General features: G+C 46.5%; 1 protein-coding gene across 2 annotated transcripts in view; it reads left to right on the forward strand.

The window, feature by feature from the left end:
* LOC121555328 (attractin-like) overlaps window positions 1–19,045 on the forward strand; it is a 185,777-nt gene that overhangs the window by 107,981 nt on the left and 58,751 nt on the right. For both annotated transcript variants that reach the window (XM_045212892.1, XM_045212893.1), the window contains exons 13-15: window positions 10,546–10,667; window positions 11,417–11,555; window positions 14,975–15,156. In XM_045212892.1, the coding sequence (XP_045068827.1) occupies window positions 10,546–10,667; window positions 11,417–11,555; window positions 14,975–15,156 (443 nt within the window). The remainder of the gene's footprint in view (window positions 1–10,545; window positions 10,668–11,416; window positions 11,556–14,974; window positions 15,157–19,045) is intronic.

Raw genomic sequence — 19,045 nt, forward strand, 5'->3', positions numbered from 1 at the left:
TATCTACTACAGGACTCCAACAGACAGACAGCACCCTGTTCATATCTACTACAGGACTCCCAACAGTCAGACAGCACCCTGTTCATATCTACTACAGGACTCCAACAGACAGACAGCACCCTGTTCATATCTACTACAGGACTCCAACAGACAGACAGCACCCTGTTCATATCTAGTACAGGACTCCCAACAGTCAGACAGCACCCTGTTCATATCTAGTACAGGACTCCCAACAGTCAGACAGCACCCTGTTCATATCTACTACAGGACTCCAACAGACAGACTGCACCCTGTTCATATCTAGTACAGGACTCCAACAGACAGACTGCACCCTGTTCATATCTAGTACAGGACTCCAACAGTCAGACAGCACCCTGTTCATATCTAGTACAGGACTCCCAACAGTCAGACAGCACCCTGTTCATATCTAGTACAGGACTCCCAACAGTCAGACAGCACCCTGTTCATATCTAGTACAGGACTCCCAACAGTCAGACAGCACCCTGTTCATATCTAGTACAGGACTCCCAACAGTCAGACAGCACCCTGTTCATATCTAGTACAGGACTCCCAACAGTCAGACAGCACCCTGTTCATATCTATTACAGGACTCCAACAGACAGACAGCACCCTGTTCATATCTACTACAGGACTCCCAACAGTCAGACAGCACCCTGTTCATATCTACTACAGGACTCCAACAGAAAGACTGCACCCTGTTCATATCTAATACAGGACTCCAACAGACAGACTGCACCCTGTTCATATCTAGTACAGGACTCCCAACAGACAGACTGCACCCTGTTCATATCTAGTACAGGACTCCCAACAGTCAGACAGCACCCTGTTCATATCTACTACAGGACTCCAACAGTCAGACTGCACGCTGTTCATATCTAGGACAGGACTCCAACAGTCAGACAGCACCCTGTTCATATCTACTACAGGACTCCAACAGTCAGACAGCACCCTGTTCATATCTAGTACAGGACTCCCAACAGTCAGACAGCACCCTGTTCATATCTAGTACAGGACTCCAACAGTCAGACAGCACCCTGTTCATATCTAGTACAGGACTCCAACAGTCAGACAGCACCCTGTTCATATCTACTACAGGACTCCCAACAGTCAGACAGCACCCTGTTCATATCTACTACAGGACTCCAACAGACAGACTGCACCCTGTTCATATCTACTACAGGACTCCAACAGACAGACTGCACCCTGTTCATATCTAGTACAGGACTCCCAACAGTCAGACAGCACCCTGTTCATATCTAGTACAGGACTCCAACAGACAGACAGCACCCTGTTCATATCTAGTACAGGACTCCAACAGTCAGACAGCACCCTGTTCATATCTAGTACAGGACTCCAACAGTCAGACAGCACCCTGTTCATATCTAGTACAGGACTCCCAACAGACAGACTGCACCCTGTTCATATCTAGTACAGGACTCCAACAGTCAGACAGCACCCTGTTCATATCTAGTACAGGACTCCCAACAGACAGACTGCACCCTGTTCATATCTAGTACAGGACTCCAACAGACAGACTGCACCCTGTTCATATCTAGTACAGGACTCCCAACAGACAGACTGCACCCTGTTCATATCTAGTACAGGACTCCCAACAGTCAGACTGCACCCTGTTCATATCTAGTACAGGACTCCCAAGAGACAGACTGAACCCTGTTCATATCTAGTACAGGACTCCAACAGTCAGACAGCACCCTGTTCATATCTAGTACAGGACTCCCAACAGACAGACTGCACCCTGTTCATATCTAGTACAGGACTCCAACAGTCAGACAGCACCCTGTTCATATCTACTACAGGACTCCAACAGACAGACAGCACCCTGTTCATATCTAGTACAGGACTCCAACAGACAGACAGCACCCTGTTCATATCTAGTACAGGACTCCAACAGACAGACAGCACCCTGTTCCTATCTAGTACAGGACTCCCAACAGTCAGACAGCACCCTGTTCATATCTAGTACAGGACTCCAACAGACAGACTGCACCCTGTTCATATCTAGTACAGGACTCCAACAGACAGACTGCACCCTGTTCATATCTAGTACAGGACTCCAACAGACAGACAGCACCCTGTTCATATCTAGTACAGGACTCCAACAGTCAGACAGCACCCTGTTCATATCTAGTACAGGACTCCAACAGACAGACTGCACCCTGTTCATATCTAGTACAGGACTCCAACAGACAGACAGCACCCTGTTCATATCTACTACAGGACTCCAACAGACAGACTGCACCCTGTTCATATCTAGTACAGGACTCCCAACAGTCAGACAGCACCCTGTTCATATCTAGTACAGGACTCCAACAGACAGACTGCACCCTGTTCATATCTAGTACAGGACTCCAACAGACAGACAGCACCCTGTTCATATCTACTACAGGACTCCCAACAGACAGACTGCACCCTGTTCATATCTAGTACAGGACTCCAACAGTCAGACAGCACCCTGTTCATATCTAGTACAGGACTCCAACAGTCAGACAGCACCCTGTTCATATCTAGTACAGGACTCCAACAGTCAGACAGCACCCTGTTCATATCTAGTACAGGACTCCAACAGTCAGACAGCACCCTGTTCATATCTAGTACAGGACTCCAACAGACAGACAGCACCCTGTTCATATCTACTACAGGACTCCCAACAGACAGACTGCACCCTGTTCATATCTAGTACAGGACTCCCAACAGACAGACTGCACCCTGTTCATATCTAGTACAGGACTCCAACAGTCAGACAGCACCCTGTTCATATCTATTACAGGACTCCAACAGACAGACAGCACCCTGTTCATATCTAGTACAGGACTCCAACAGACAGACTGCACCCTGTTCATATCTAGTACAGGACTCCAACAGACAGACAGCACCCTGTTCATATCTAGTACAGGACTCCAACAGACAGACATCACCCTGTTCATATCTAGTACAGGACTCCAACAGTCAGACAGCACCCTGTTCATATCTAGTACAGGACTCCAACAGACAGACAGCACCCTGTTCATATCTAGTACAGGACTCCAACAGACAGACAGCACTCTGTTCATATCTACTACAGGACTCCAACAGTCAGACTGCACCCTGTTCATATCTAGTACAGGACTCCAACAGTCAGACTGCACCCTGTTCATATCTACTACAGGACTCCAACAGTCAGACAGCACCCTGTTCATATCTAGTACAGGACTCCAACAGTCAGACAGCACCCTGTTCATATCTAGTACAGGACTCCCAACAGTCAGACAGCACCCTGTTCATATCTACTACAGGACTCCAACAGACAGACTGCACCCTGTTCATATCTAGTACAGGACTCCCAACAGACAGACTGCACCCTGTTCATATCTAGTACAGGACTCCCAACAGTCAGACAGCACCCTGTTCATATCTAGTACAGGACTCCAACAGACAGACAGCACCCTGTTCATATCTAGTACAGGACTCCAACAGTCAGACAGCACCCTGTTCATATCTAGTACAGGACTCCCAACAGACAGACAGCACCCTGTTCATATCTAGTACAGGACTCCAACAGTCAGACAGCACCCTGTTCATATCTAGTACAGGACTCCAACAGACAGACAGCACCCTGTTCATATCTAGTACAGGACTCCAACAGTCAGACTGCACCCTGTTCATATCTAGTACAGGACTCCAACAGTCAGACAGCACCCTGTTCATATCTAGTACAGGACTCCCAACAGTCAGACAGCACCCTGTTCATATCTAGTACAGGACTCCAACAGACAGACAGCACCCTGTTCATATCTAGTACAGGACTCCAACAGTCAGACAGCACCCTGTTCATATCTAGTACAGGACTCCAACAGTCAGACAGCACCCTGTTCATATCTAGTACAGGACTCCCAACAGACAGACTGCACCCTGTTCATATCTAGTACAGGACTCCAACAGTCAGACAGCACCCTGTTCATATCTAGTACAGGACTCCCAACAGACAGACTGCACCCTGTTCATATCTAGTACAGGACTCCAACAGACAGACTGCACCCTGTTCATATCTAGTACAGGACTCCCAACAGACAGACTGCACCCTGTTCATATCTAGTACAGGACTCCCAACAGTCAGACTGCACCCTGTTCATATCTAGTACAGGACTCCCAACAGACAGACTGAACCCTGTTCATATCTAGTACAGGACTCCAACAGTCAGACAGCACCCTGTTCATATCTAGTACAGGACTCCCAACAGACAGACTGCACCCTGTTCATATCTAGTACAGGACTCCCAACAGACAGACTGCACCCTGTTCATATCTAGTACAGGACTCCAACAGTCAGACAGCACCCTGTTCATATCTACTACAGGACTCCAACAGACAGACAGCACCCTGTTCATATCTAGTACAGGACTCCAACAGACAGACAGCACCCTGTTCATATCTAGTACAGGACTCCAACAGACAGACAGCACCCTGTTCCTATCTAGTACAGGACTCCCAACAGTCAGACAGCACCCTGTTCATATCTAGTACAGGACTCCAACAGACAGACTGCACCCTGTTCATATCTAGTACAGGACTCCAACAGACAGACTGCACCCTGTTCATATCTAGTACAGGACTCCAACAGACAGACAGCACCCTGTTCATATCTAGTACAGGACTCCAACAGTCAGACAGCACCCTGTTCATATCTAGTACAGGACTCCAACAGACAGACAGCACCCTGTTCATATCTACTACAGGACTCCAACAGACAGACTGCACCCTGTTCATATCTAGTACAGGACTCCCAACAGTCAGACAGCACCCTGTTCATATCTAGTACAGGACTCCAACAGACAGACTGCACCCTGTTCATATCTAGTACAGGACTCCAACAGACAGACAGCACCCTGTTCATATCTACTACAGGACTCCCAACAGACAGACTGCACCCTGTTCATATCTAGTACAGGACTCCAACAGTCAGACAGCACCCTGTTCATATCTAGTACAGGACTCCAACAGACAGACAGCACCCTGTTCATATCTACTACAGGACTCCCAACAGACAGACTGCACCCTGTTCATATCTAGTACAGGACTCCCAACAGACAGACTGCACCCTGTTCATATCTAGTACAGGACTCCAACAGTCAGACAGCACCCTGTTCATATCTATTACAGGACTCCAACAGACAGACTGCACCCTGTTCATATCTAGTACAGGACTCCAACAGACAGACTGCACCCTGTTCATATCTAGTACAGGACTCCAACAGACAGACAGCACCCTGTTCATATCTAGTACAGGACTCCAACAGACAGACATCACCCTGTTCATATCTAGTACAGGACTCCAACAGTCAGACAGCACCCTGTTCATATCTAGTACAGGACTCCAACAGACAGACAGCACCCTGTTCATATCTAGTACAGGACTCCAACAGACAGACAGCACTCTGTTCATATCTACTACAGGACTCCAACAGTCAGACAGCACCCTGTTCATATCTAGTACAGGACTCCAACAGTCAGACAGCACCCTGTTCATATCTAGTACAGGACTCCAACAGTCAGACAGCACCCTGTTCATATCTAGTACAGGACTCCAACAGTCAGACAGCACCCTGTTCATATCTAGTACAGGACTCCAACAGACAGACAGCACCCTGTTCATATCTAGTACAGGACTCCAACAGACAGACAGCACCCTGTTCATATCTAGTACAGGACTCCAACAGACAGACAGCACCCTGTTCCTATCTAGTACAGGACTCCCAACAGTCAGACAGCACCCTGTTCATATCTAGTACAGGACTCCAACAGACAGACTGCACCCTGTTCATATCTAGTACAGGACTCCAACAGACAGACTGCACCCTGTTCATATCTAGTACAGGACTCCAACAGACAGACAGCACCCTGTTCATATCTAGTACAGGACTCCAACAGTCAGACAGCACCCTGTTCATATCTAGTACAGGACTCCAACAGACAGACTGCACCCTGTTCATATCTAGTACAGGGCTCCAACAGACAGACAGCACCCTGTTCATATCTACTACAGGACTCCAACAGACAGACTGCACCCTGTTCATATCTAGTACAGGACTCCCAACAGTCAGACAGCACCCTGTTCATATCTAGTACAGGACTCCAACAGACAGACTGCACCCTGTTCATATCTAGTACAGGACTCCAACAGACAGACAGCACCCTGTTCATATCTACTACAGGACTCCCAACAGACAGACTGCACCCTGTTCATATCTAGTACAGGACTCCAACAGTCAGACAGCACCCTGTTCATATCTAGTACAGGACTCCAACAGTCAGACAGCACCCTGTTCATATCTAGTACAGGACTCCAACAGTCAGACAGCACCCTGTTCATATCTAGTACAGGACTCCAACAGTCAGACAGCACCCTGTTCATATCTAGTACAGGACTCCAACAGACAGACAGCACCCTGTTCATATCTACTACAGGACTCCCAACAGACAGACTGCACCCTGTTCATATCTAGTACAGGACTCCCAACAGACAGACTGCACCCTGTTCATATCTAGTACAGGACTCCAACAGTCAGACAGCACCCTGTTCATATCTATTACAGGACTCCAACAGACAGACTGCACCCTGTTCATATCTAGTACAGGACTCCAACAGACAGACTGCACCCTGTTCATATCTAGTACAGGACTCCAACAGACAGACAGCACCCTGTTCATATCTAGTACAGGACTCCAACAGACAGACATCACCCTGTTCATATCTAGTACAGGACTCCAACAGTCAGACAGCACCCTGTTCATATCTAGTACAGGACTCCAACAGACAGACAGCACCCTGTTCATATCTAGTACAGGACTCCAACAGACAGACAGCACTCTGTTCATATCTACTACAGGACTCCAACAGTCAGACAGCACCCTGTTCATATCTAGTACAGGACTCCAACAGTCAGACAGCACCCTGTTCATATCTAGTACAGGACTCCAACAGTCAGACAGCACCCTGTTCATATCTAGTACAGGACTCCAACAGTCAGACAGCACCCTGTTCATATCTAGTACAGGACTCCAACAGACAGACAGCACCCTGTTCATATCTAGTACAGGACTCCAACAGACAGACAGCACCCTGTTCATATCTAGTACAGGACTCCCAACAGACAGACAGCACCCTGTTCATATCTAGTACAGGACTCCCAACAGACAGACAGCACCCTGTTCATATCTAGTACAGGACTCCCAACAGACAGACTGCACCCTGTTCATATCTAGTACAGGACTCCCAACAGTCAGACAGCACCCTGTTCATATCTAGTACAGGACTCCCAACAGACAGACAGCACCCTGTTCATATCTACTACAGGACTCCCAACAGACAGACTGCACCCTGTTCATATCTAGTACAGGACTCCAACAGTCAGACTGCACCCTGTTCATATCTAGTACAGGACTCCAACAGTCAGACTGCACCCTGTTCATATCTACTACAGGACTCCAACAGTCAGACAGCACCCTGTTCATATCTAGTACAGGACTCCAACAGTCAGACAGCACCCTGTTCATATCTAGTACAGGACTCCCAACAGTCAGACAGCACCCTGTTCATATCTACTACAGGACTCCAACAGACAGACTGCACCCTGTTCATATCTAGTACAGGACTCCCAACAGACAGACTGCACCCTGTTCATATCTAGTACAGGACTCCCAACAGTCAGACAGCACCCTGTTCATATCTAGTACAGGACTCCAACAGACAGACAGCACCCTGTTCATATCTAGTACAGGACTCCAACAGTCAGACAGCACCCTGTTCATATCTAGTACAGGACTCCCAACAGACAGACAGCACCCTGTTCATATCTAGTACAGGACTCCAACAGTCAGACAGCACCCTGTTCATATCTAGTACAGGACTCCAACAGACAGACAGCACCCTGTTCATATCTAGTACAGGACTCCAACAGTCAGACTGCACCCTGTTCATATCTAGTACAGGACTCCAACAGTCAGACAGCACCCTGTTCATATCTAGTACAGGACTCCAACAGACAGACAGCACCCTGTTCATATCTACTACAGGACTCCCAACAGACAGACTGCACCCTGTTCATATCTAGTACAGGACTCCAACAGTCAGACAGCACCCTGTTCATATCTACTACAGGACTCCAACAGACAGACAGCACCCTGTTCATATCTAGTACAGGACTCCAACAGTCAGACAGCACCCTGTTCATATCTAGTACAGGACTCCAACAGACAGACAGCACCCTGTTCATATCTACTACAGGACTCCAACAGTCAGACAGCACCCTGTTCATATCTAGTACAGGACTCCCAACAGTCAGACAGCACCCTGTTCATATCTAGTACAGGACTCCCAACAGACAGACTGCACCCTGTTCATATCTACTACAGGACTCCAACAGACAGACAGCACCCTGTTCATATCTAGTACAGGACTCCCAACAGACAGACAGCACCCTGTTCATATCTAGTACAGGACTCCAACAGACAGACAGCACCCTGTTCATATCTAGTACAGGACTCCAACAGTCAGACAGCACCCTGTTCATATCTAGTACAGGACTCCAACAGTCAGACAGCACCCTGTTCATATCTAGTACAGGACTCCAACAGTCAGACTGCACCCTGTTCATATCTACTATAAAATACAGGGCTGTGTGTCTCCTACCAAATGATCTGATGTCTTATACAAACCCCCTGTTCTAGCTGGTGGAGGAGAAATGCTGTTATGGTGGTAGATATCAAATCAAAATCAAATCAAATGTATTTTTCACATGCGCCGAATACGACAGGTGTAGACCTTACAGTGAAAAGCCCTTAACCAATGCAGGTTTAAGATAAATAGGAGTTAAGAAAATATTTACTAAATAAACTAAAGTAAAAAAAACTAATAATTACATTTTACATTTTACATTTTTTACATTTTAGTCATTTAGCAGACTTATCCAGAGCGACTTACAGTTAGTGAATGCATACATAATTTTTTTTTAGACACCCATAAAGTCTACCTCTCTGTTGCTATCACATACATTATCAAGCATTTCACACGTTATCCAGATACTGACTGTTAGCACTTGGTGGTCTATAGCAGCTTCCCACCAGAATGGGCTTTAGGTGAGGCAGATGAACCTGTAGCCATATTACTTCAACAGTATTTAACATGAGATCCTCTCTAATCTTCACAGGAATGTGGTTCTGAATATAAACAGCAACACCTCCACCGTTGGCATTTCTGTATTTTCTGTAGATCTTATAACCTTGTATTACTTCCACTGTATCATCAAAAGGTATTATCTAAGTGAGTTTCAGAGATTGTCAGAATATGAATGTCATCTGTTATTTCATGAACCTTGTTTCTTAAGCTACAGATGTTAACGTGGGCTATTTTTAACACTTTTCTGGGATGCTTAATTGTTTTTCTTGCTTTACTGGGAAGCTTAGCAGAGGTAGACATGCTTTTCTATTAGTGCATGCTGAGCTGCACACAGTGGACTTCCTACTAGGGCACACCACCTCAATGCTAACAGTAGCATAGCATATGATTACACTACCCTCTGTAGCGCCTTGCGGTTATATGCCAAGCAGTTGCCATACCAGGCGGTAATGCAACCAGTCAGGATGCTCTCGATGGTGCAGCTGTATAATTTTTTGAGGATCTGAGGACCCATGCCAAATATGTTCAGTCTCCTGAGGGGGAATAGGCTTTGTCGTGCCCTCTTCACGACTGTCTTGGTGTGTTTGGACCATGATAGTTTGTTGGTGATGTGGACACCAAGGAACTTGAAACTCTCAACCTGCTCCACTACAGCCCCGTCGATGAGAATGGGGGTGTGCTCGGCCCTCCTTTTCCTGAAGTCCACGATCATCTCCTTTGTCTTGATCACATTGAGGGAAAGGTTGTTATCCTGGCACCACATGGTCAGGTCTCTGACCTCCTCCCTATAGGCTGTCTCACTACTAATATACTATACTACACTATTGCTATACTATATTAATACTACACTATTAATATACTATACTGCTAATATACTATACTGCTAATACGCTAATATACTATACTGCTAATATACTATACTATATTAGTACTACACTATTGCTATACTATATTAGTATGAAAATGTATGCACTCACTAACTGTAAATCGCTCTGGATAAGAACGTCTGCTAAATGACTAAAAATGTAAATGTAAAAAATGTGTACTAGACTATTGCTATACTATACTAGTAATATACTATATTAGTATTACACTATTACTATAATAAACTACTAATATACTATACTATATTAGTACTACACTATTGATATACTATACTAGTACTATACTATATTAGTACTACATTATTACTAATATGATACTTCTAATATACTATACTACTAATATACAATACCACACTATTGCTATACTATACTAGTACTACACTAGTACTATACTACTAATATACTATTATTGTACTAAACTATTACTACAGTATCGATTTAAAAAGGTCCTCTCTGGTTGTATTGTAGATGCTGACAACGATCGTTGTGACCAGTACACTGACTGCTACAGCTGTACAGCCAATACTAACGGCTGCCAGTGGTGTGCTGTTCAGTGTGTCTCCGTGAGCTCAAACTGTACGGCTGTCACGGTAAGACTGGGCTGGGATGGGTTACTTTACATTTAGGTAAGATAGACTCGGTAAGACTGGGCTGGGATGGGTTACTTTACATTTAGGTAAGATAGACTCGGTAAGACTGGGCTGGGATGGGTTACTTTATATTTAGGTAAGATAGACTCGGTAAGACTGGGCTGGGATGGGTTACTTTATATTTAGGTAAGATAGACTCGGTAAGACTGGGCTGGGATGGGTTACTTTACATTTAGGTAAGATAGACTCGGTAAGACTGGGCTGGGATGGGTTACTTTACATTTAGGTAAGATAAGGTAAGACTGGGCTGGGATGGGTTACTTTACATTTAGGTAAGATAGACTCGGTAAGACTGGGCTGGGATGGGTTACTTTACATTTAGGTAAGATAGACTTTTTACACATTAGGGTTGCAAAATTCCGGTAACTTTCACAAAATAAATGTGAATATTCCTGTATTCAGGAGGGAATAAATCCAGGAATCCTCCAACCAGTATGGATGTGAATGTATGACGTGTCTTCCTACCCCAGGGGGCCATAGTGGAGTATGACGTCTGTCCTAAAGACAACCCATCATGTATGTTAATGTGTCCTCCTACCCCAGGGGGCCATAGTGGAGTATGACGTCTGTCCTAAAGACAACCCATCATGTATGTTAATGTGTCCTCCTACCCCAGGGGGCCATAGTGGAGTATGACGTCTGTCCTAAAGACAACCCATCATGTATGTTAATGTGTCCTCCTACCCCAGGGGGCCATAGTGGAGTATGACGTCTGTCCTAAAGACAACCCATCATACGTCTGCAACAAGAAGACCAGCTGTAAGAGCTGTGGTGTGGACCAGAACTGCCAGTGGGAACCTCGGAACCAGGAGTGCATCTCTCTACCTGGTAAGAACCCAGAAACAACCCAGAAACCAGGAGTGCATCGCTCTACCAGGTAAGAACCCAGAAACCAGGAGTGCATCGCTCTACCAGGTAAGAACCCAGAAACCAGGAGTGCATCGCTCTACCAGGTAAGAACCCAGAAACCAGGAGTGCATCGCTCTACCAGGTAAGAACCCAGAAACCAGGAGTGCATCGCTCTACCAGGTAAGAACCCAGAAACCAGGAGTGCATCGCTCTACCAGGTAAGAACCCAGAAACCAGGAGTGCATCGCTCTACCAGGTAAGAACCCAGAAACCAGGAGTGCATCGCTCTACCAGGTAAGAACCCAGAAACCAGGAGTGCATCGCTCTACCAGGTAAGAACCCAGAAACCAGGAGTGCATCGCTCTACCAGGTAAGAACCCAGAAACCAGGAGTGCATCGCTCTACCAGGTAAGAACCCAGAAACCAGGAGTGCATCGCTCTACCAGGTAAGAACCCAGAAACCAGGAGTGCATCGCTCTACCAGGTAAGAACCCAGAAACAACCCAGAAACCAGGAGTGCGTCGCTCTACCAGGTAAGAACCCAGAAACAACCCAGAAACCAGGAGTGCATCGCTCTACCAGGTAAGAACCCAGAAACAACCCAGAAACCAGGAGTGCATCGCTCTACCAGGTAAGAACCCAGAAACAACCCAGAAACCAGGAGTGCATCGCTCTACCAGGTAAGAACCCAGAAACAACCCAGAAACCAGGAGTGTATCGCTCTACCAGGTAAGAACCCAGAAACAACCCAGAAACCAGGAGTGCATCGCTCTACCAGGTAAGAAACCCAGAAACAACCCAGAAACCAGGGGTGCATCGCTCTACCAGGTAAGAACCCAGAAACAACCCAGAAACCAGGAGTGCATCGCTCTACCAGGTAAGAACCCAGAAACAACCCAGAAACCAGGAGTGCATCGCTCTACCAGGTAAGAACCCAGAAACCAGGAGTGCATCGCTCTACCAGGTAAGAACCCAGAAACAACCCAGAAACCAGGAGTGCATCGCTCTACCAGGTAAGAACCCAGAAACAACCCAGAAACCAGGAGTGCATCGCTCTACCAGGTAAGAACCCAGAAACAACCCAGAAACCAGGAGTGCATCGCTCTACCAGGTAAGAACCCAGAAACAACCCAGAAACCAGGAGTGTATCGCTCTACCAGGTAAGAACCCAGAAACAACCCAGAAACCAGGAGTGCATCGCTCTACCAGGTAAGAACCCAGAAACAACCCAGAAACCAGGAGTGCATCGCTCTACCAGGTAAGAACCCAGAAACAACCCAGAAACCAGGAGTGCATCGCTCTACCAGGTAAGAACCCAGAAACCAGGAGTGCATCGCTCTACCAGGTAAGAACCCAGAAACAACCCAGAAACCAGGAGTGCATCGCTCTACCAGGTAAGAACCCAGAAACAACCCAGAAACCAGGAGTGCATCGCTCTACCAGGTAAGAACCCAGAAACAACCCAGAAACCAGGAGTGCATCGCTCTACCAGGTAAGAACCCAGAAACAACCCAGAAACCAGGAGTGTATCTCTCTACCAGGTAAGAACCCAGAAACAACCCAGAAACCAGGAGTGTATCGCTCTACCAGGTAAGAACCCAGAAACAACCCAGAAACCAGGAGTGTATCTCTCTACCTGGTAAGAAACCAGAAACCAGGAGTGTATCTCTCTACCTGGTAAGAACCCAGAAACCAGGAGTGTATCTCTCTACCTGGTAAGAACCCAGAAACCAGGAGTGTATCTCTCTACCTGGTAAGAACCCAGAAACCAGGAGTGTATCTCTCTACCTGGTAAGAACCCAGAAACCAAGAAAGTGTAGTTTTAAAGCTACATTTCTTGCAATTATATACATTTTGCAATGTGTAATGTTTATTCATGTAATAGTTGTGTGACTCAAAATATAAGGGGGGGCACTGCTTTATTCTACTGTACATCTCTCATTAAAACTGTAATGGTTTTATTAGTGTTAACTTATTAAATAATTCATATTTTAATGTATTAGTAATAACGGTATACTGTACTATTCATTGTAGGGATTTGGTTCTTCTTAAGGAATCATTAATCATATTCAATAGAAATTGACCTCATAGCCAATCTCCTGCCACATAGCCAATCTCCTGCCACATAGCCAATCTCCTGTCACATAGCCAATCTCCTGCCACATAGCCAATCTCCTGCCACATAGCCAATCTCCTGCCACATAGCCAATCTCCTGCCACATAGCCAATCTCCTGTCACATAGCCAATCTCCTGCCACATAGCCAATCTCCTGCCACATAGCCAATCTCCTGCCTCATAGCCAATCTCCTGCCTCATAGCCAATCTCCTGCCACATAGCCAATCTCCTGCCACATAGCCAATCTCCTGCCACATAGCCAATCTCCTGCCACATAGCCAATCTCCTGCCACATAGCCAATCTCCTGCCACATAGCCAATCTCCTGTCACATAGCCAATCTCCTGCCACATAGCCAATATCCTGCCACATAGCCAATCTCCTGCCACATAGCCAATCTCCTGCCACATAGCCAATCTCCTGTCACATAGCCAATCTCCAGCCACATAGCCAATCTCCTGCCACATAGCCAATCTCCTGCCACATAGCCAATCTCCTGCCACATAGCCAATCTCCTGCCACATAGCCAATCTCCTGCCACATAGCCAATCTCCTGCCACATAGCCAATCTCCTGCCTCATAGCCAATCTCCTGCCACATAGCCAATCTCCTGCCTCATAGCCAATCTCCTGCCTCATAGCCAATCTCCTGCCACATAGCCAATCTCCTGCCACATAGCCAATCTCCTGCCACATAGCCAATCTTCTGCCACATAGCCAATCTCCTGCCTCATAGCCAATCTCCTGCCACATAGCCAATCTCCTGCCACATAGCCAATCTCCTGCCACATAGCCAATCTCCTGCCACATAGCCAATCTCCTGCCTCATAGCCAATCTCCTGCCACATAGCCAATCTCCTGCCACATAGCCAATCTCCTGCCACATAGCCAATCTCCTGCCACATAGCCAATCTCCTGCCACAAAGCCAATCTCCTGCCTTATAGCCAATCTCCTGTTTTTTTCTCTACTTTTTATGTTCCTGATCAGTAGAAGTTTAAACTGTCTTGTCCTGCCCTCCCTCTAGAGAAGGGTTTCCCAAACTCAGTCCAGCCCCCCCCCTGGGTGAACATTTTGATTTATGCCAGAGCACTACACGGCTGATTCAAATAACCAACTCATCCTCAAGCTTTGATTATTTAAATCAGCTGTGTAGTGGTTGGGCACAAACCAAAACGTGCACCCAGGGGGGGTCCCCAGGACCGACTTTGGGAAACCCTGGTCTAGAGAATATATATATATATATTTTTTTGTAATATAGAAATATTTATCTTCCTCCCTCCAGAGAATATATGTGGTGAGAACTGGCACCTGGTTGGTAACTCGTGTCTGAAGTTCATCACAGCCAAGGACTCGTATGATAATGCCAAGCTGACCTGTCGGGGTCACAACGCCGTCCTGGCATCACTGACCAATCAGAAGAAGGTGGACTTTGTCCTCAAGGAGCTGCAGATCATGAGCGTTCTGGTGAGCAAGGTCACTATAGTTACAATATATAACAACATATATACCAAGGTCACTATAGTTACAATATATAACAACATATATATACCAAGGTCACTATGGTTACAATATATAACAACATATATATACCAAGGTCACTATAGTTACAATATATAACAACATATATACCAAGGTCACTATAGTTACAATATATTACAACATATATAGCAAGGTCACTATGGTTACAATATATTACAACATATATACCAAGGTCACTATGGTTACAATATATTACAACATATATAGCAAGGTCACTATGGTTACAATATATTACAATATATATACCAAGGTCACTATGGTTACAATATATTACAACATATATACCAAGGTCACTATGGTTACAATATATTACAATATATATACCAAGGTCACTATGGTTACAATATATTACAACATATATAGCAAGGTCACTATGGTTACAATATATTACAACATATATAGCAAGGTCACTATAGTTACAATATATTACATCATATATAGCAAGGTCACTATGGTTACAATATATTACAATATATATACCAAGGTCACTATAGTTACAATATATTACAACATATATAGCAAGGTCACTATGGTTACAATATATTACAACATATATATACCAAGGTCACTATGGTTACAATATATTACAACATATATACCAAGGTCACTATGGTTACAATATATTACAACATATATAGCAAGGTTACTATGGTTACAATATATTACAATATTTATACCAAGGTCACTATGGTTACAATATATTACAACATATATAGCAAGGTCACTATAGTTACAATATATTACAACATATATACCAAGGTCACTATGGTTACAATATATTACAACATATATAGCAAGGTCACTATGGTTACAATATATTACAACATATATAGCAAGGTCACTATAGTTACAATATATTACATCATATATAGCAAGGTCACTATGGTTACAATATATTACAATATATATACCAAGGTCACTATAGTTACAATATATTACAACATATATAGCAAGGTCACTATGGTTACAATATATTACAATATATTGTGATGTCACGAGAGGCTGTGTCCTGGAGGGACGTTACATCCCCCTGAGATGGCTGCAAACCCAGACAGCTATGGCTCCATCTGCTGGTATGGTCGGGAACTCCACCCCTCTATGGCCAATCTTCCCACGCAGCTGAAACAAATGAGGAGCTGATGAGCTGAAGGTTTGGGAAGAGAAGAGACACAGTCTCCAACCTGGGCTCTCTGGAGGACAAGAGTGCTGCACGTCCACTTCCATGAGGAATATAAGGATTTGGAGATACTTACCTTTGGGAAATACTCACCTTTGGATATATGCACCTGTGGAAATACGTGTGGGACATTTGGAAGGACGTTTTGCTGGGTTGGCCACTAGCTGCAACGTGGAATACAGTAAGACTGGGGAAAAGTTATTTGAGCGAGTGAGAGTTATGATTTTGGATGTGGAAGAGACATCCCTGAACTGTTAACCCTTAAAGAGCCACAAGAGAACAGAATTGTGGTATACTTTCGTTAGTTTCCCAAGACCTTTAATAAAATCCTTGTTTTGATTGAACCTGGTCTCCTTGCACTACTTGAGCAATCCCGCTGAAAGCTGTGTAGCCTCTCGTGACGTCACAGATGGTGGAGAACACGGGCACGCTCAAGCGTTAATAGTGCATGTCAGAGGAGGATACCGAAGGTTTGATCACCCAGTTTTCCAAGTTGGCCGTAGGCTCCCCGCCGACTGAAATGGAGGACATATTGAAAGCCCTTGTTGCTGGCCAGCAAGCCCAGATGCAAGCAAACGTGGCTCTCTTGGAGGAGCAAAAGAAAGCCAACCTTCTGAAGGCAGAGGAATTGCAGTTGCAGAGACAGAGGGTGGTCCAAAATACCCGCCCAATAAAGGCAAGTGACTTTATATCTAAGATGGGAGCTACCGATGACATTGAGGCATACCTGCATGCATTTGAGGCCACGGCCACTAGGGAAGCCTGGCCCAAGCAACAGTGGGTTGGGCTGTTAGCCCCCTTTCTAACCGGGAATCGCTGAATGCTGTCCGGGACCTGGGCCCTGACCAGGTTACTGACTATGATGCCCTGAAGTCTGAGATCCTCAGCAGATATGGACTCACAAAGTTTGGTATGGCCCAGCGCTTTCACAGCTGGACCTTCCAACCAGACCAACCTCCTCGGGCGCAGATGCATGAACTTGTCCGAATCGCAAGGAAATGGCTGGATCCGCAGAGGAATACAGCAGCGGCGGTGGTGGAGGCCGTTGTGGTGGATCGTTACCTACGCGCCCTGCCTTATGAGGCAAAACGGTTCATCAGTCAACAGGCCTTGACCACGGCTGATCTGACCGTGGAAGCTGTGGAAAAGTACCAGGCCACAGCGGAGATGCTGAATGCTTCCCCGAAAAGACCCCAGGAGTGCGGCCCCACCACAAATGGGAAGAACCCGTCCAAAGGACCCAAGGTCTCGAACCCAGCCACGTCAGGACTTATCCCGGCTCCAGGGGGAGCCAGAAACCAGGCGGGTCCAAGAAGAGTACACCAGGAGGGGGAAACTCGACAGTGTTACCGGTGTGGGGGAGAGGGGACATATCTCCTGGCAGTGTGGGAAACCAGCCGATGAACCTATGCCCACTGCGGAGTCCTCCAGCTCAGCACCCACACATCGTTTTGCCTCGCTCTTGGGAGTCGTAGATGGCGGCCCAGATCGACCCCCCCACCTGCCCGGTAACTGTGAATCACCATGATGTGGAGGCCTTACTGGATTCTGGTAGCCGGGCCACCCTGGTGCGTAAGGATTTGGTGGGCCCAACGTGTCTGACCCCCGGGGAAAGTCCTCCCAGTTTCCTGTGTCCATGGGGACACCAGAGAATACCCCATTACTGAACTTACAATGACCAGCACACGGGGAACCATACACACGACGGCGGGGGTGGTTGATTCCCTCCCCGTCCCTGTCCTAATTGGACGAGACTGCCCAGCCTTTTACCCACTCTGGAGAGAGTCTCAGGAGAGGATAACCCGAGTACCTCGGAAACGGAGAGGCAAGACTCATCCTGGGAAGGCTCCGGGTGCAATCCTCCGAATTACTCACTCCCGCCCCGGGCTCTGATAGGGAGGGCAGGTGCCCAGACCGACACAGAGACGGAGCTACAGAATCTGGACAAAGAACTGTCTGGTCTGAAGGGGACCGCTGAGAGGTATCGTTTGTTAAAGCAACAGTTAGACATGAAGACAGAAGAGTTAGATATCCTCCAGGCTAAACTTCCAACAGAGCTCCTTCCCTAAGCAACAGGAGGAGCTGGGAGAGGCTGCGCAGGACCATCGAGGAGTGTGAGGAGACCCTGCGCAGTAGTAAGGAGGTCCAGAAGAAGGCAGAGGAGAAGTACAAGGTGTTGGAGAACAAGATGAAGAATGCGGAGGCAGAGAGAGAGAAGGAACTGAAAGCTGCTCAACAGAAGCTAAACTCTGCTAAAACCAAGGCTGATGCGTTCAGTAAGAAACTCAAGGAGAGACAACAGGAGGCTGAGTCCCTGGTCCTAGAGTTGGAGGAGTTGAAGAGAGAGCAGTCTGGCAAGCACCACGGCAATGCGGACGCCCTCTCCCGGCGTGATGCCTTCTTCGCTGCCTTTACCCCGACGAGGACGTCGGTCCCGAGGAGGGGGATGTGTGATGTCACGAGAGGCTGTGTCCTGGAGGGACGTTACATCCCCCTGAGATGGCTGCAAACCCAGACAGCTATGGCTCCATCTGCTGGTATGGTCGGGAACTCCACCCCTCTATGGCCAATCTTCCCACGCAGCTGAAACAAATGAGGAGCTGATGAGCTGAAGGTTTGGGAAGAGAAGAGACACAG

This window comes from Coregonus clupeaformis, unplaced genomic scaffold, assembly GCF_020615455.1.
Source record: "Coregonus clupeaformis isolate EN_2021a unplaced genomic scaffold, ASM2061545v1 scaf0060, whole genome shotgun sequence".
NCBI classification, from domain to species: Eukaryota; Metazoa; Chordata; class Actinopteri; order Salmoniformes; family Salmonidae; genus Coregonus; species Coregonus clupeaformis.